Source organism: Sebastes umbrosus, chromosome 11, assembly GCF_015220745.1.
Source record: "Sebastes umbrosus isolate fSebUmb1 chromosome 11, fSebUmb1.pri, whole genome shotgun sequence".
NCBI lineage: Eukaryota > Metazoa > Chordata > Actinopteri > Perciformes > Sebastidae > Sebastes > Sebastes umbrosus.
The window spans coordinates 33,690,490-33,710,500 of NC_051279.1; the positions used below are offsets into that span (position 1 = coordinate 33,690,490).

Below are 20,011 nucleotides of genomic sequence, written 5' to 3' on the forward strand. Positions count from 1 at the left end.
GTCTTTATCCATAAGGACAAGGCACAGCAGCATTTCTGTAAATGAGCTGGTGTTAGCCAGCCGGCAAATTCCAGGCTTCAAAAACACTGGATGCTTTCCTGTAATGCAACTCAATAGCCTCTTTTCATTAGACCCCCAATGCCTGGTAAATGCTGAAGTCTTCACTAAACTCTACACCCCTCTGGCTTTCTGTTAAAACCTTGAAACAGAACCTGGTGACATCATCAGGGTTATTTTCTCAGACATGACAAAGGTCATCCAGAGCCACAGAATACATTACATAACTGCTTTTACAGGTTGAGTGGTACACACTGATCATAATGTGTAAAATTGGTGGAGTGCTCCTAATACGCCCCTATAAAATTGAGCTTTGTTGTCATTGAGGGCAGATATTCATCCCAACAAACCTAGAGAGCCCCTGATGGGACTGAAACGTTAGGGGCTCCAAGGAATAGAAGTTGGGTCTCATATGATTTGTGTTAATGTATTGATTTCATTCAAACATGTCTAACATGACAACTTCTAAGGATAGATGTTTAGTTAGTATTATCACAGTTAACCATTTGTGTCAATATGGCATTTTTCTCAGGCAGAAAAGGGGAGCGCTTCAACCCAGGCCTTCATCAAAAAGCATTCCCACTGCGCGTGGGTTTTGTTTCTATGACAACAATATCTTGACAACATATCACCACTCTAACTGCCATTGTGTGATAGACTAGCATCACCCCTTTGCTGTAAATTATGTATTTGGGCTATTATCTTTGTTTGACATTGTTTTTTCACCATGAGCATCAACCGGAGGATTGCCTGAAAAGGAGCGTCGGTGACGACACCAGCACCTTTCTGAAAAGTTCAACTAAAGTTTCAACAGTTTCAACTACAAGCGGTCAGAGCAGACGCACAAAAAAGTTGGAGCGCACTAAAAGAAGACGATGGGTGCAGTGTTTTCTCTCTAGGCGGCCACAGCATATGCCCAGTGCGTGTACATTGCGGAACCTCTTCCTTTTTATCTCGGCGTCCATGTTAACAGGTTTGAGCAGCCACACAGCCCACCTGAGCTGCGCGGCTCAGGCACAGCTCGGCTGCATGTCAGCTGCATCTCTTAAAACAGTTACAAATGTATTTTTACCTCAACACTTCCTGTTTCTTTTTCAAAATATTTTTTTTATAGACAGAATCCCTACATTTGTTGACACAAGGCTTTTATTTTGAAATATTTGCAGGACAGTGTTGTGGAAAATGCAGTGACTTGTACGGCTTCATTAATGAATAGAGATGCACCGATCCGCTTTTTTCAGTTCCGATCTAATTCCGATACCTGAATTTGGATATCTGCCGATATCAGAGCTCTTTTTGCTTAAAATTTGCATTGCAATGAATTTTGTATTAAATGTATTCCAAAGCAATTTATTTGAACTGTAGGTTGAGAAGGCTTCACATACAAACAGGTGTCGGAGTGCTCTGGTAACTCCTTTAATGTTTTGAAAAGCTTGAACAAATCAAGTGCACAGCAACTATCAACTACTAGTAGATTTATATATATGAGTTCAAAAGTCATAAGAGAATTTCAAAGAAGAGTGCAATGGCAAATTGACAAATCCTTCATAAGGTTTTCAAAGGGAATATTTGAAATAAAAGTAGCTTACAAGAACTGTGTAGAGAAATATACTGTATATCTACATTAATAAGTTCAAAACAACAATGTGTGTGACTGCTTCTTCAATCTGCATTGTGATGTTTTTATACACACAAATTCATTTTGATCAAGTAATAAAAGGCGAGGCCAGAGGTCTGTTTGTGTCAGACGTTGAATAGAGGATGTGGTGAGAGGTTGCTATGGTTACCAAGCAGAGTAAATCAACTGGAATAGTAGTACGACCAGCTAGATTATTAATACCTGCTAGAAGTAGCCTAAATGTTGAATGGTTCATTGAGAGCATCGCGAGTGACTCTCACCGTCCGTTCAACGAGCTGACAGACCGTCACTGTGATAAAACAACCTTTACTGTGAAAATACAAACGATAGTAAAGTGTTGTATATAGGGCTGTTAACGATTAATCGATGATCGAATTTGATCGAGCACATGAAATTTAATCCATCTACTATCAAATAAAAATCTGAAATATAAACAACGTGTAATTACATTCTAGATATCAGTTAGGAATGCTCACTTACAATTCTTTTTCAGACCGATAACAAACCCCTAGTTAACCGATTATTAACCGGGTTATGCATAAGTGCTGTGGTTGTAGTGTCTAACAAGCCGCCCAGCTGCAACGATAAGCCGATACACAAACAGGTTAAACCATCATTTATCACCAGCTACAGTGTTTGAGCACAACAGACAACCGGGAGAGTTCACCTGTCCGGGAGAGTTACTGTAGCAGCCATGATGCTGCGTGAGGTGTCGTGGACACATGCAGCCTCTTTCCCAGTAAAAGTGTCTACCGCATCATTTAGTTTAGCTTCCAGGTTGTCAGCTGTGTGTCAGCCCAGCGTAATGTTAGCGAGAGACAGAGCGCGTGTGACGATGGTGAGTATGAAGTTATCAGTAACGTTATAGCTGTGAACGTAGCAGTGCAGTGTGTGTACAGTTTATTTGTCGGTGAATAAATGCTACAACTCCTCAGACCCGAGCCATGCTCCTGAGTCTTGCTGGCCAGCCAGCAGCTCAGGCTCCCTTAAGGTGGGCTGTTAAGGTGGACCAGTTATTCTCCTGTAAGTGACAAGCTGCTCCTCTGAGTTTCTCCTTATTAATACATTTTTAATATTTCTTTTAACCGTTTAAATGATAGCATTTATTGGTCAAAATTCTTATTATCGGTTAATGGTTAAAGGGTTAATTATTAACATCCCTAATATCAGCTGAATGGTGTATTTTCAAAGCATGTTTTAATGACTCGTACTTGCAACCAGGGGGCGCTGGGTGAGGCGGTGCAGGTGGCCTCCCCGAACCCACATGTTGAAGGTGATGCGCCCGACAGAGACGCTCAGTGAGCAGCGTCGGGAGCTGCATCTGTGCATCAGGCCTCCGCCATGGCTCTAGCTGGCAGCGTGGCTCTGATAAATAAAACAGGACTCCCACTTCTAGAGAGTGAGTACCTGTAATGGGTAATTTTAACTTTCAATTCAGTTCAATTCAATTTATTTTTATATAGCGTCAAATCATAACAGAAGTTATCTCGAGACGCTTTCACGTTAATGATGCTACCTCTAAGGCTGCATCTGAATTTCTAGATATTACTAAGTCTTTTAACTTTGTACAACATGTTTCTGGGTCCACACATACAGCGGGGCATACTCTGGACTTAGTTTTTTCACATGGTCTAACTATTGGTAATGTTAGCCTGGCAGATTTCCTTGTCAGCGATCATAAGTGTGTTCTTTTTGATGTTTCTTGTAATTTGGAACTTCTGCCCGATAAACGTTTGTCTTGCAGGCGCAAGGCATCTTTAACCATAGCACAGCTGAAAACTTCACAGCTATGTTTGACCCTGATGTGCTGTTAAACTGTTTTGATGTGGAGACCTTGGTCCAGTTATTTAAAGAACAATGCTCCTCTGTATTGGATATAGTGGCTCCCTTTAAATCCAGACAAGTCTCCAATGTCAAATCCTCACCTTGGATTAATGAGTCAACCCGCAGTTTTAAGCGAAAATGTAGGAAGACAGAGCGCTTATGGAAAGCCACCAAACTAGATGTCCATCGGCTGCATCTTAAAGAACTTTCAATCAATTTTAATGAAATGATGAGGGCTGTTAGGTCTACTTATTTTGCCAATCTTATTTCAGTTAAAAGATAAATTCAAAATTTCTCTTTGAGACTATAAACACTATTGTCTCTCCTACCGCCCCACAAATGCCGGTGTTCTCTAATACTGATTGCAATAACCTTCTTAAATGTTTTGTGGAAAAAGTCAGCGATCTCAGAGCAAACATCCTCCCATCATCAATCCATCACTCCATTGGTGCTTCCTGCTCGACAATCCTGAACTCCTTTTCTCCTGTTTCCTTGGAAGATATCACTACATTATTGCACAAAATTAAGCCTCCATCTGGCCCCCTGACATTATTCCCTCATCTTTGTTTTTAAATGTTTTTAACTCAATTGGCCCCGCTACTGTAGCCATGATCAACCTCTCCCTTTCAATTGGCTCTGTCCCTAGCCATTTCAAACATGCCATTGTTTAGCCTTTGTTGGAAAAAACAAATTTAGACCCTTCCCTCCCAATTAATTATAGGCCTATATCCAAGCTGTCTCTTATGTCCAAACTGTTGGAAAAAGTTGTCGCCGAGCAGCTTACAACTATCCTAGACACACGTAGCCTGCATGACCCCTTTTAATCGGGTTTTGGTAAACTGCACTCAACAGAAACACCTCTTATTAAAGTCACTAATGACATTATGATGGATGCAGATGATCGGAAATGCTCATTTTTGGTGTTACTTGACCTCAGCTCTGCCTTTGATACCGTCGATCAAGTTATTTTATTAAATAGGCTAAACCAGCAGGTGGGTATTTCTGGGTCTGCCTTGGACTGGTTCTCATCCTATCTTGCTGATAGGAGCTTTCGGTCTCAGTGGGTCAGACACAGCCCCTCTGTCATGCAGTGTCCCACAGGGTTCTGTTCTGGGTCCTCTGTTGTTTTCTTTATATATACTGCCTCTTGGACAGATTATTAGCCAATATAGCAGCATCTCTTACCATTTTTATGCCGATGACATTCAACTGTATTGTTCTTTTAAACCTGAGGAGAGAAACCAACTCTCCATTTTAATCGAATGTCTGGATGTCAGGATGGCTGACAACTACCTTCAGCTAAATTCAAAAAAGACTGAAGCACGTATAATTGCTCCTGAAAATCTTATTCCGGATATAAAGCAGAATATGGGGTCTTTAAGTGCTTGTGTCCAGCTTAACCTCAGAAATTTAGGTGTCATATTTGACCAATCCCTGTCGCTGGACAATCATGTCAGCCAGCTTATTCGCTCTTGTTTCTTCCAACTGAGGAACTAAATTAAGATCTCTGGTGACCAAGGCTGAGATAGAGATGATCATTCATGCTTTTATTTCTTCTCGTTTAGACTAATGTAACGCTCTTTTTACCTGTTTAAATCAAACTTCTTTGAATCGTCTTCAATCGGTCCAAAATGCAGCTGCTCGGCTTTTAACTAGACATAACAAGAGATCCCATGTCACCCCTATTTTATCCTCTCTGCACTGGCTTCCAATGCAATTTCACATCCATTTAAAAAAGGTTCTAACCTTTAGAGCCTTGCATGGTCAAACACCCCAGTATATCACTGACCTCCTCCTCCCGTACACACAAAATCGGGCTCTTAGGTCTTCTGACCAAAAATTACTGGCAGTCCCCCAAACCACTACAAAACCCGAGGTGACCGTGCCTTTCAAGCTGTTGCACCAAATTATGGAATGCCATCCCCCTATCGCTGCGTTCCCTAGAGTCCTGTGACATTTTTATGAAGCAGCTGAAAACATTTATATTTAGACTATATATAACTGCTCCATTTTACTTATTGCTTTTATTGGCCTTTTATTGACTGTTTTCTGAATGTGTTACTTGTTTATGTGTCTCTGTCCTCATTTGTTTGTTTTGCTGTGATTTTAGTTTGTCAGCCCTGCGCTGTCATCGCGACTCTTAAAGGGACTATTTGTAACTTTCAGAAATGCTTGTTAACAGCGACACCTGTGGCCTTGAAATCAACGAAAGTCAGCGTCGAGCTTGCGCTTGCTCGCTCTAAATAGACATGAACGAGCATCGCTCAAAACAGTGAGGCGACACACGTCAGCTAAAAGCACAATATCACTCTATATTTCAGCTGCTTGGCAGTAATGTTAGCTGACCAGACGAAGGTCTCTCCATGAATCACTGCTGATACTGTGTTTGCTTCTCCTGCCTCAACGCAGGCTCAGGCAGCGGGGCTCCTCAACGAGTTACGTTATCGCCGGTACCCGGTCGGTAACGAGACGACAACGTAACACGTGGAGGAGCCCCGTCACTTCACAAGACACGGAAAACCTCTGTTGGTCTGGAGGAGCTGCAGCATTTATTTCTGCACAAACGTCCCCTGTACATTCACTAGATATTCTCAGAGCTAAACCAACTCTTCTGCAGTGTGGCGTGAGCGCGCGTTCACGTCTAGAGGTGGAGCGAGTACGCGAGAACGCGCGCTCTGTCTTGAGTGAAGGTAAGCAGGCAGCGGAGACGAGGCTCCGGCCACACGCGAGCGCGCATATGCGAAAGCGCATGTGTGCCGACCCGCTACATTTATATGCTTAATAAGTTACAAACAGTCCCTTTAATATTTGATGTATTATTTTTATTAATGTAAAGCACTTTGTGATTTTAGTTTGTCAGCCCTGCGCTGTCATCGCTTTAAGCCATATTTGTTGGTGTTTAGTTTTTCAAAAACAACATTCACTGTGGTCAAAAACTGTTTTCTACCAGTACACATCTGCATTAGGGATGTTAATAATTAACCGTTTAACCGTTGACCGACATTAGGAATTTTAACCGATTAATGCTATTGGTTAAACGGTTAAAACAAATATTAATAATTAATTAAAAAGCTGAACAAAACTTAGAGGAGCGACTTGTCACTTAAAGGAGGAAAGCTGGTCCACCTTAACAGCCCAACTTAAGAGAGTCTGAGCCGGCGTTGCAGATACAGGAAGTCAGCTCGTGTCTTGAGCTAAACAGTTGTAGCATTTATTCACCAACAAATAAACTGTACACACACAGCACTGCTACACCAACGTCCACAGCTAGAACGCCACCGACAAACCCACACTCACCGCCGCCACACACACACAGTCTGGCGGACACTCGCTAACATTAGGCAGCGCTGACAGACCGTATGTATTTGACAACGGCGGGCACGAGGGCAAGAAGCCACAAGCAACACTACATCTGTGAACGTAGCACAAACACACAGGGTCTGTTGAACACTCGCTAACATTACGCCGGGCAGACACACAGCTGACAACCTCTTAACTAAACTAAATAGTGCGGTTAAGTGGCCGCATGTATCCTCGACACTACACGCAGCACCGTGGCTGCTAACTCTCCCGGACGGGTGATCTGGAGACTAGGTTATCTGTTTTGCTCATACAACACTTGTTCGTGCCACACTTATCTTGTCGGGTAATGGTTAATAATCGGTCAGTTATCAATTTAAAAAAAAAAGTCTAAATTAGCATCCCTTATCTGTATAAACGGGGCAGTCTAGCAGCAATCTAATAGCACCGTCGGGACACTGTGAGTCTGACATATTTGTTAGGTTCTACTCTCTTGTTGCAGTGTTACATTTAGTTGTTTTTGAGCAGCTCTTATAAAACTAGGCAAGGATGTTAGGGTAGATTACTTTTATGAGCGCGCTCCGCATGTAATCTGATATTCAATCTGTTTATGTGGAAATAAGGCTTTGATTGAGGAAAAAAAACGCATCTGGTATTGTGTGGTATACGCACAATTTGTAAAAAAAATGCAATTACGATTAATCGATTGATTGATCATTGGTGTTACCAATGATTGATTAAGGAAAGGGCTTAAAATTTCTATCCCTAGTAGACCTGCTGCGGTGGTCGGTTGTACCGGTGTTACACGGTGGTCGGGCACACACCGATTACATTACGTACCCACCGTCATTTTGCTTCTTTTACAGAAATAAAACCCATTTCGACAAAACGATGGCAGAGGATTTGGTGTCGAAGCGAAAAGCAAAAGCGCCTATTTGGCAATATTCCAGATATAAACCCAATGCTGTAAGGGAACCATAATGTTTATGGGGTAATCGCCATGAGGAAGATGGAGCGGTCCCAGCCGGTGTGCGCAGCGGGGCAGCGCCGGGTGGAAACCTGCAGCCTCGCAGCGAAAGCTCTAACAGAGAGCCCAGACACACCGCCATCCAACGTTAAAGATCAAAGTAAGCGCGCTACTCATATTGACCACATCTTTTTTTGTAAAAGGTCCAGTGTAATCGGTAACACCGGTGTTGTCACAAGCAACGCTGTCGGTGTGGACACTACACGCATTAGAGACGCAGCGGTTCAGTGAGGTAGCCACCACGTGCTGCTCAGGCAGGCATTGTGGCCCGGGCATTAGTCAACTAATAGCCATAGAATTTCTTTGACACTGAATATTTGTTATCCAGTATTATATTATCCATTAATAGATGTATGGAGTCATGTAGCGCAATCGCTTGTGCAAAAACAAGGACAACTTTTTTTTTTTCAGCAAACAACCAACAATTAACAAGTAAACAGATTCACTTAGGAGGGGAGGCCCATTATCAGAAGAAGGGCTGTGTGTCATTTGAACATCTTTCATACCAGTGCCTAATACAACACTTGACTTTTGGTACTGACACTGAAATGATGCTATTTTTGATAATGTGCTTTTCACATTGTAGTTACACATGCATCCTCAGTAGTTCTGTAGAAAAGTCAGTGTTAATAAGAATAACGTTTTTTATGTTCTGCCATTAAAGCATTGAGGTATTAAATCTGAGCAGGTCTGACAGTTCAGGCTCTGAGGTCAGGAGAAGCATTAACACAATGACTCCATTACAATCCGCATCTCCAACACAAGCTGAGAGATAATCTCAGAGTGACTTCAGACATCTTTTCCCTGGAGAAGCACTTTTTATGCTGAGAGGATTTAACTGGAGGTGAGCCTGGTAAAAGTGAACGGCTGAATATGGCTCCCAATTTCATTTCAAGTCTCAGGAAGAAGCAACTCATCTGAGAAACAAATCACTGACATGGAGTGAAAAGATAGGATATGAGCAAGATGGGATAATGACTGGCAAGGTGGTAAAATGGCAAAAGCCAAAAAAGGGTATGAAACAGGTAAAAACCTCTGAAAGCAAACCATTAAAAATGGACCAAACCCAGAAGAACCTCACCCAGATATTGTCCATCGGCAAGCAGTGGACATTGTGTGACAGGTACAAGATACAGGACAGAAAACTGAGCTGAAAGGAGAGCAGCGGCGCTCAAACCTCCTCCTCACAAACAGTCTGATGTTCACCAAATACCCTTACACCCATTCTACTAACATTTTTGATAATAATACTAATAGTAATAAATAAACAGCATATGAGGGCGCCTGGGTTAGCTCAGTTGATAGAGCGGGCGTCCATGTATCAAGGCTTGGTCCTGACTGCGGCGGCCCGGGTTCGAATCCGGCCTGTGGCCCTTTCCGCATCCACTCTCTCTCTCCCCCCTTTCCAAGACTCTATCCACTGTCCTCTCAATAAAAATGGAAAATGCCCCCAAAAAAATAACTTTAAAAATAAAAAAAAATAAACAGCATATGCACACTCTGACGATAGCTCCCAATACATTTAACAAAGCACCAGTTTGATGTCAGAGAGATCTCCATCAGGCTTTATCAGGCAGCATTCACAAATATACGATCAAGTTTTCACAATAAAATCAGGCCTGAAATGACTCCCTGCCGGGGCAAAGCATTGGGGAAATATGTATCTTTAAGATGTTTTTTTAAACTAAAAGATGTTATACAAGTAGCGAACTGCTTTAAGGAATAACTCAGTACGTAGGTTGTGTGCTTAACGTTAGCGAGTGTCTGTGTTTGTGGTCGAGAGAGAGAGAGAGAGAGAGAGAGAGAGAGAGAGAGAGAGAGAGAGAGAGAGAGAGAGAGAGAGAGAGAGAGAGGGAGCGTGTGTGTGTGATGGAGTGGGGGTGAGATGAAGTCAGCTGTAACTAGCGGTAGCGTAGCAGTGTGTATAGTTTAGACTGTCGGTGAATAAATGCTACAACTCCTCAAGACACAAGCCAAGTCCCCGTGTCACGGCAGGAGTTTACGTCTCCATTACAACAGTTACCCTCTACTCAAAGGAGCGGCTGTAAACCGGTGATAAACACATTTAATTTCCTACTGTTTATTCTTCACAATAAAAGTCCCCTGTTATTTTGTTATTTAAAAGCTTTTATTATGAAGCAGCAAAATGAGGAAATGTTGGGTTTTCATCAGCAGCAACTTAACACGACTCCTATGCAGCTGAAAAGCGAAACGGTAAAATAAAGCAGAGATACAAACAGGAAGCAGGAGATTCAGTTAGAAGCTACAAAAGTATTGAAAGCTGAACACACAACGTCTTTCTCTCTGGTCTCCTGCACACTGGTTGAGGGGGAGAAGGGGGTCGTTGGCTATTCTTTAGTTTTAATCCAAACAAAAAAGGAGAGCCGGAGAACATGAATGAATGAAGTGATTTGTAAACTGTGTGATAAACAAGTCAGGACTAAAGATGGAAATGCCACAAATCTCCGCTCATCTTAAAACTCACCATCCAGAATACGCTAGTCTGCCACTGACTCCCTCCACAGAGGGCAGCAGGACCAAAACTCCTCCCACAGTGAGCAGTCAGCCCTCAATCAGAGGTAACAACATATAAACGGTGGAGAGACTGTACGAGGACAGTTACTAGTCACCAGCTGATTGATCTGAGTTATTAATCTCAGCATGTTATTGTGTAAAATAGCGCTAGCTGTCTATGCATTGTGGCTACTTATGTACTGCAATGTATGTGTCTCCAGTCCATAGATATTTATATCTACGTTCATCTCTCTTAAGACAAGTTTAATGAAGAGTGCAAACATTTTTAAAGCTCATTAGTCTTTTAGCTTTGACATGTGTTCAGAGTTTAAGTGTGTGACTTCATAGAGGTGGCAGACTGTTGGCTTTGGCTGGAAAATGCATCACGTTGTAATGTGTATAATAATTCAGAGAAAAATAAGATAAAGTCACTAACAGGTGTGCAGAATCTCTTTTGTCATGATCCCCTGCAGCGGATAATAAATCCAGTATTGACACAGTTTTGTATGAGTTGAGCTTTATATACACTTCAGGCATCTAAGAGAGAAGGAGTTTTTTCAATAGACATCTGGCATACATTTAGTGTCTGATATATTTCGATCACCAACAGCAGGAATTTTCCAGAATATTTCCAACCCTTTTCAACCCTAGTCTGAACTACTTCTCCGATGCTTGAATGGCTTCAGAAACCCCACACCTGTGTGGAGGGGTCTGTGTCTGACCATTTCTGTAACTCTACCAAACCAACGATCCGACATTCACACCCACTTCACGCTGCGATTGGTCAACTGTGGGGAGGTGAGGAAGGAGCCAGGGTTTGAACTTCTCCCTCAGCTCTTTTTTCAGAACTACAAAAACTTGATGTACTTCAGTTTAGGGTTGGTATTTAATATCACAACATATATTGTGAGGTAATAGAAATTTGTCAACTGAGATTTTATCATATCTCTTTATTCCTAAAACACCTCAACATTAGCCATTGCCTGCAATGGTGAGGTAAAGGGCAAGCAAAGATGAGCAAGCAATGAGTAGTGAAACAATTCCTGTCATATATTTCTAAGAGATTATGTTTGAATAAATTGGTATAATGGTGAATGTAATCAATTTCATACACCTTTGGTTACCTCCATCCTGCAAGGAGAAATTAAATTCCAGCATCACATCCAGTGGCTGTTTAGTGGTGGAACAGAATTTTAACATAAAAGTAGAATAAAGAAACAACACTGTACTGCTGTGAAACGTTATGTTGTTGTTTTTTTCTTTGGGGGGGTTGCAAACTAAACTCAACGTTGAAATCAATGTTGTGACAATATGAATTCCCAATGATCCACTAGCTGGCCTCACCTTCAGATCATAGAGCTGCTCAGTAAAGTCCTCCTTCTTGCTGACATTGGAGAAGGAGCGCAGTGCACCTGTGAGACGGGGAGGAGACATTGTTCTCTGATGCTCTCATCCACACACGCCTTCTCCAGCTTCTTTCTATGGCAGACACATACAGTTACAAATAGTGAACGGAACTTTCATGGCAATATGGTTTCTACATGACAAGCCTATCAATTTCACAGCACGTGTCTATCTAAATACATGCTAAAAAGCTGTCAGTTTAAAGTTGTCTTTCTAAACGAGAGTCACACACATAAGGTAGGACATGATTAGCACGTTACATATCGTTGGGGTCTTGTGTTGTATTTGGCATACAATGAACCCCTCAGAAACACCTAACATGAGTTAAAGATCTGAGTGGACTAGCTGGAAGGCTCACTGCGAGGAGGAGAGTTCACGTTGTGTTGGTTGAAGAGTAACTGGGATATCTGGAATAAACGTCGCATGACTTGGGACACAAATACTGCTTGGTAGATTGAAGACTGGATACTATCGATTCATCCAAGACCCCAAATCATCTTGAAAAACAGAATCTTCTAGTATGCAATGATGTGATCAAACTAGCTGCTTTTAACCACCTAACGTCATTCTCTCGACAGAGCTAATATACCATGACTTACTATTATTATTATTATTATTATTATTATACTAAAGATTGGATTATCTTCCGCCACTTTTACTAACTTCAAACATGAGAACATGAAAGATGCTCACTAACGTTGGAGAAGAGTCGGTGTTGTTGCTAGCTAATGTTAGCTGCCTTCCACTTCCCTAGCCGTAGCACTGTATTACTGTACTGTTAGCTTTGGCACTGTGAGGAACTGTTCATATGAACGAACAGCGACCATGAGGAGATGTTAAACTATATATATATATAAACTATATGTCAACAGTGTACTGAACCTTCAGAAGCTTCCGCAGAGTGGACTCTGAGGCGCGTGAGACTGGCCTACCGGCAGATGTCAACAGAAGTCGCGTGTAACCTAGGAACTATGGGTATTGTAGTTTATACGACAAATACATGTCTCGATTCAGCCTAAAATGACTACATTACCCATGTATACACAGGAGTGTTACGTCACACAGTGAAACGGCGTACACCGGAAGCAGACAGGCGAAGCCGCTACACCATGAATGTATTAAATGAAAACAGGGAACGCCAGTGGTTGCTGGAGTTGATGCGGTGCCACCAAAACCGGGTTTTGCGCGTCGAAGTCTTCTCCGTGTTGTGGAGTTGTTCGCAGCCCCAGGGTCCTTTTACACAATCCTTAAAACTACTAACTCCACACAGCCCGAGCGCCCCGGTGGATATAACGAGCGCAACCACAAAGTGCTGTAGGTGCTAGAAAATGAAAGTTATTGAGAGCGACTGCTGCTGATGATCAGGCCAGTAGGCCAGTAGGCCCCTACCTGTTGAACATACTGCAGTCATATACGGTACATATGCTGAGATGATGTTGCATAAATGTTTTTCATGAATGTTGTAATACCTTATCCACAGAGGATGTTGTCAGTCGTTTTACAGAGCAGGGTTGTGCAGGGATAGTAATCTGGTTTCATGATGAACTTTATGCTACCAGCAATTTAGAATTTCTCACCAACATATTAATTCATGACAAGGTATTTTATAAGTATATTGGTGAATTTTCATGAAAGAGGACAATAAATATCCACAGCACTATATCTTTACTGTCAGATCAAACTCTTCACTTAACATAAAATATTAAAATCCACTGAGTTGCCATGAAATGTATTTTCCTCCCATAATATGCTATTTGCAGCCGACCCGCGGGCACATATTAGATACTATGTGTGTAAGTACTGTAGCCTATTTTTACTAAACCTAACCAAGTAGTTTTGTTGCCTAAACCTAACCAAACTGAAAACTGAAAATAATAATAATTTTTAAAAAAACAGAAAATAATAAGTCAAGTGTAAAAACAGGCATTTTATGAGATTTGTGGGTGAAAATCCTGAGTTTGACTCAATACTCCACCACGACCTACTCCCTGCACATACTTTGTCACTCTTTATATTACTAATACTATTACTTACTACTACTACTACTAAATCTTTCTGCTAGTAAGGACTTTCTGGCAGAAAACCCAATTTGGCTCCTTGCATGGCAGCCTCTGCCATCAGTGTATGAATGTGTGTGTGAATGGGTGAATGCTGACGTGTAAAAACTTTGAGTGGTTGGAAGACAAACATTTACCATTTACCTTCGGCTAGCTATTGTTAAAGGAGCTCAATACAAGATTGGGAGCATTTCTATTGCAGACAGCAAGCTGTGACCCATATACAGTACCCGCTACGGTATTCAATCATTTAAGTGGAAGTAGACAATATGCAACCCCCTATTCCCCAACTTCCCATCTTGTTCCCTCGTAGCCTACGTAGGACCTACTGTAGGCCTACTCGTAGGCTGCACCATTAGTGTAAAATGTTTACTGTAAATTGGGAAGAATTATACTGCAGCCTACGTAGGACCCACTGTAGGCCTACTCAGGCTACACCATTAGTGTAAAATGTTTACTGTAAACTGGGAAGAATTATGCTGCAGCCTACGTAGGGCTTACTGTAGGCCTACTCAGGCTACACCATTAGTGTAAAATGTTTACTGTAAACTGGGAAGAATTACGCCTTGGCCTATGTTGCGTATCGTATTCTAAAGCGTTGCCACTAATTTATAAAAAAGTTTGGTGAGGCTGTTTATTTGATCACATCAATCCAACGCTACTTCAGTCATAATTCTACTGTGTCTCATGTTGTAGCTACATGATCACATCATATTTTAAAATGTGACAGCTGCGTTTGCTTCGTAATGCATTTCAAGAATAAAACATGAGGCACTGATTTTCTTTTAAAGGGACCGTTTGTAACTTTTTAAGTGTGTAAATGTAGCGGGTCGCCACACATGCACGCTCGCATATGCGTGTTCGCATGTGTCCGCTACCTCTCCTCCTCTGCCTGCTTGCCATCACTCAGACAGCGCGCGCGTTCTCGTTCAGCTCGCACCACCTCTAGACGTGAACGCGCGCTCACTCCACACTGCAGAAGAGTTAGTTTAGCTCTGAGAATATCTAGTGAATGCACAGGGGACGTTTGTGCAGAAATAACTGCTGCAGCTCCTCCAGACCAACAGAGGTTTCCCGTGTCTTGTGAAGTGACAGAGCTCATCAGCGAGTAACGTTATCGTCTCGTTACCGTCTCGTTACCGTCTCGTTACCGTCTCATTACCGTCTCGTTACCTACCGGGTGCCGGTGTCTCCCTGCTCTCTCCGGCTGTGGGCGGAGAGAGCAGGGAGACACGCCGCAGAGCCCCACTGCATCAGCCTGCGCTGAGGCAGGAAAAACCAACACTAGGATCAGATCTAAATCATGTTCATGGAGAGACCTTCGTCTGGTCAGCTAACATTACTGCCAAGCAGCTGAAATATAGAGTGATATTGTGGTTTTAGCTGACGTGTGTCGCCTCACTGTTTTGAGCGATGCTCGTTCAGGTATATTTAGAGCGAGCAAGCGCGAGCTCGATGCTGACTTTCGTTGATTTCACGGCCAAAGGTGTCGCTGTTAAGAAGCATTTCTGAAAGTTACAAATAGTCCCTTTAAGTAAGAAAGGAGGCTGTGACACATAGAACACACACATTGCGCCTGATCAGGTAGCTCGCTGCCATCTGTGTAGCCGTGCGTAATGGCACTGCGCTTTGACGCAGCACTTCTCAAATCACAGGCTGCAGAGTTATCAACGTAGCCTATCTGTTCTGCTGCCTTCTGGCTGCAGGGATTTAATGAACTGAAGGAGACATTTTTCATATAGTTTGACAATGGTATTTTGGTGGAAAATGAAAGCAAGTGTGAATAACAGACACTGTAAGAATCACTCATGTTAATTTATGTTTCCTGCTTTATCTACATTAAATGTTTCTTCATGCTGATCCCTGGCTGTACTGTCAAATGACTTTATTCACGTGTTGAGCATTATTCTGTTGTTGCTGCACACAAGTAGGCTGTTTTGTGTGCTTTTGTCGATACTGCTACTGTATATTCACTTGCTACCTGTTCTTGCCTCTGCCCGAAAGCTTGCTTATTAAAAAGATTTCTGCACAGATTTGACTGTTATTTACTGTGCGGATACTTTTTCCATTAAGTTTGCTCTTGTTGACAAAATCATCAGCAGATTGACACTGTCAGGAACGGGCGTGGTTCTGAGATGGCTATTCTCAGGTTAAGACCCATTTTCCACCAAAATACCAATAATTCACTTTGTGGTGCTTAATCTGAATGCACCGCCAACCACCTGTTTACACCTCTCCTCCCACTTGAGCATCGTGCACTCTGCACTACGCAAAATACCACATAGACGGACAAAGCCATTAAGAAGATCAGGAAAATGCCAGACTGTCGAAGCGCTGCTTGTGCTGGTCATTGCACCACCATGAAAATAGGGCCATATCTCTCATTGTCTTACAGGCAGATCATCCATACTGTGGGATGTAATAAACATTGCAAATTATAGAGGCCATTAGCAGATATTTAGTAACATGCATTTCAGATTCTCAAAGGATGCTACATATCCTTTAATAATGTATTTTGCCACACATTGATGATTAAAGGGACATATCGTGAAAAACTATAGGTATCTGGAGTCTCTACCAACCCACTGTCTAGATCAGGAAACGTGATTCAACTAGCCAATCAGATGTGGCTCCCCTTCCTATGTCACACTATGTCACATGCAGCCTCATTAGAATATACCGCCCACAGCGGAGAGAACTACCTTTACAAAGGTGAACCATATTGTTCTCTAAGCCAATCAGAGCCGACTGGGCTTTTTCAGGAAGGGGTCTTAAAGAGACGGGAGCTAAACTGGAGCGTTTCAGAGGGTGAATACAAGAATATTCCGACAGACAGGATGAGAGAAATAATGTGTTTTTTGTACATTAAAGCATGTAAACATGTTATAGTAGAAACCAAGTATGAACCTGAAAATGAGCATGACATGTGTCCTTTAAAAGCAGCCTTTAATCTGCATTCAATTAGTCAACCTCATTGTAATTCATAACTCACCTACTGTGACTTCAACCTGAGAAGAAGGTGTCTTATCAACTCTCTCACTTCATTTGCTTTATTCCTCTCTGCGATTTGTCCTCTTGGCCAGGTCCCTCCCCCTCCACACACACACACACACACGCCACTTCATGCACTGTATGCATGAGTGGTGTCCACTGAACTCTGGGTATGCCGCAAGAGAGCTCTGCTTCAGAGAATAGTGAGAGTGAGAGAATGATTCACTCTCATTTTGTGTCTCTTTCTCTCTCTCTCTCTCTCTCTCTCTCCTTTACACACACACACACATACACGACAACAACACACATACACAAGTCCCTTAGGCCACACTAAAGGGCATGACTTGTAAAATACAATGCATCACTTTGAGTTTTATCTATGTGAATTTCTCATGTTTGACTTGTCACCCTGATATTGTTGTATCCAACATAAACCACATTCCAAGTGAATATTTTGTGGATGACATTACCACGGGCAAAGACAAAGTAATATAAACCAAACTGCAAAGAAAAACCACTGGATCTACATGTCATGTATAGAGCATTACTGAACTAAGAAATGCAGTGCTAATATAAGCTCAGCAGTTAGTGGTTACATTGGAAACAAACGGACATCATTTTGTTAAAAAATGAATGAGAAATTTAATGACAAATAATGAATTCTGCAATCAGGTTTGGGTACACTATATTTACATGCTATTATGCTGAAAATTGTTATATTCATAATCATTGCAGTTTATTCTGTAATAATACACATTTGTATCCAATCAAGAGTTGAAATTGTTGTTAGTCACCATAAAATGCTTTGTCTGGGGATTGTTGCAAACAGCAAACTGAACAAATGTTTTTTTTTTAAATCATTTTAAAATTTCTCTTTGATATAAAAACCTCTCTTCACACGATCCGCTCCAGATTGCTTGGCACCTGCAGGGTCCATTGTTTAGCAGGGAAAATGTTTCCAATGTTCAACATCACAGTTTAGCATGTTAGTATGCATATTCACTAAAAAAGACCACGCCAGTAAGGGTATGGGTCTGGAATAGTTTATTACATACTGAGATGGAGGGGAGCAAGGAGGATGTAGGAGGAATGGGTCAGGAGGGAGGATGAGGGAGGACGGGTGAGGGTCGAGGGATGAAGGGGGAGGGTCGAGGGATGAAAGGATGAGGGTGGAGGGATGAAGAGTGAGGATCGAAGGATGAAGGGATGAGGGTGAGGGATGAAGGGTAGGGGTCAAGGGATGAAGGGACGATCGGATGAGGGTTGAAGGATGAAGGGATGAGTGGATGAGGGTGGAGGGATGAAGGGATGAATGTTAAGGGTCGAAGGATGAAGGGTGTGGGTCGAAGAGTGAAGGGATGAGGGTCGAGGGATGAAGGGATGAGAGATTAAGGGATGAAGGGTGAGGGTCGAGGGATGAAACGATGAGGGCGAGGATCGAGGGATGAAGGGATGAGGGGATGAGGGTCAAGGGATGAGGCATGAAGGGATGAGGGTGGAGGGATGAAGAGTGAGGATCGAAGGATGAAGAGATGAGGGTGAGGGATGAAGGCTAGGGATCGAGGGTTGAAGGGATGATGGGATGAGGGTCGAGGGATGAAGGGATGAGGGTTGAGGGATAAAGAGATGAAGGGTGAGGGTCGAAGAGTGAAGGGATGAGGGTCAAGGGATGAAGGGATGAGGGATGAAGGGTGAGGGTCGAGGGATGAAGCGATAAGGGCGAAGATCGAGGGATGAAGGGATGAGGGTCAAGGGATGAAGGGTGAGGGATGAAGGGATGAGGGTGGAGGGATGAAGAGTGAGGATCGAAGGATGAAGAGATGAGGGTGAGGGATGAAGGCTAGGGATCGAGGGTTGAAGGGATGAGGGATGAAGGGATGATGGGATGAGGGTCGAGGGTTGAAGAGATGAGGGTGGAGGGATGAAGGGATGAATGGTAAAGGTCGAAGGATGAAGGGATGAAGGGTGAGGGTCGAAGGGATGAGGGATGAAGGGAAGAAGGGATAAGGGATGAAGGGTGAGGGTCGAGGGATGAAGGGATGAGGGATGAAAGGATGAGGGTCAAGGGATGAGAATGAGGGTCGAGGGATGAAAGGATGAGGTATGAAGGGATGAGGGTCGAGGGATGAAGGAATGAGGGTCGAGGGATGAAGGGATAAGGAGTGAAGGGATGAGGGTCGAGGGATGAAGGGATGAGGGTCAAAGAATGAAGGGATGAGGGTCGAGGGATGAAGGGATAAGGGATGAAGGGTGAGGGTCGAGGGATGAAGGGATGATGGGATGAGGGTTGAGGGATAAAGGGTCGAGGGATGAAGGATGAGGGTCGAGGGATAAAGGGATGAGGGATGAAGGGTGAGGGTCGAGGGATGAAGGGTGAGGGTCGAGGGATGAAGGGATGATGGGATGAGGGTTGAGGGATGAAGGGTCGAGGGATGAAGGATGAGGGTCGAGGGATAAAGGGATGAGGGATGAAGGGTGAGGGTCGAGAGATGAAGGGTGAGGGTTGAGGGATAAAGGGGTGAGGGTCGAGGGATGAAAGGAGGAGAGTCAAGGGAGGAAGGGATGAAGGGTCGAGGGATGAACGGATTGAGGGATGAGGGTCGAGGGATGAAGGGTGAGGGATGAAGGGATGAGGGTGAGGATCGAGGGATGAGGGTCGAGGAATGAAGGGATGAGGGTCGAGGGATGAAGGGATGAGGGTCGAGGGATGAAGGGTGAGGGTCGAGGAATGAAGGGATGGGGGATGAAGGGTGAGTGTCGAGGGATGAAGGGTGAGGATCGAGGGATGAAGGGATGAGGGTCGAGGGATGAAGGGTTGAGGGATGAGGGGATAGGGATGAAGGGATGAGGGTCGAGGGATGAAGGGATGAAGGGATGAAGAGTGAGGGTCGTGGGATTAAGGGATGAGGGTGAGGATTGAGGGATGAAGGGATGAGGGTGAGGGTAAGGGATGAGGGTCGAGGGATGAAGGCTGAGGGTCGAGGGATGAAGGGATGAGGGTAGAAGGATGAAGAGATGAGGGGATGAGGGTCGAGGGATGACGGCTGAGGGTCGAGGGATGAAGGGATGAGGGTCGAGGGATGAAGAGATGAGGGTGGAGGGATGGAGGGTGAGGGTCGAGGGATGAAGGGATGAGGGTAGAAGGATGAAGAGATGAGGGTCGAGGGATGAAGGGTGAGGGATGAAGGGATGAGGGTG

General features: G+C 43.4%; 1 protein-coding gene across 5 annotated transcripts in view; it reads right to left on the bottom strand.

Annotated features, from left to right (window-relative positions):
• Nucleotides 1-12,752, bottom strand: part of ascc3 (activating signal cointegrator 1 complex subunit 3) — a 206,595-nt gene extending 193,843 nt beyond the window's left edge. Inside the window, exons 1-2 of one of the 5 annotated variants that reach the window (XM_037784195.1) lie at nt 12,648-12,748; nt 11,706-11,840 (exon numbers count right to left, since the gene is read on the bottom strand). In XM_037784195.1, the coding sequence (XP_037640123.1) occupies nt 11,706-11,795 (90 nt within the window). In that variant the 5' untranslated portion in view covers nt 11,796-11,840; nt 12,648-12,748. Of the gene's footprint in view, nt 1-11,705; nt 11,841-12,462; nt 12,610-12,647 lie in introns of those variants that run through there. The other 4 variants (XM_037784197.1, XM_037784196.1, XM_037784198.1 and 1 more) reach the window with 4 other exon arrangements.
• Between the last annotated feature and the right edge of the window lie 7,259 nt (nt 12,753-20,011).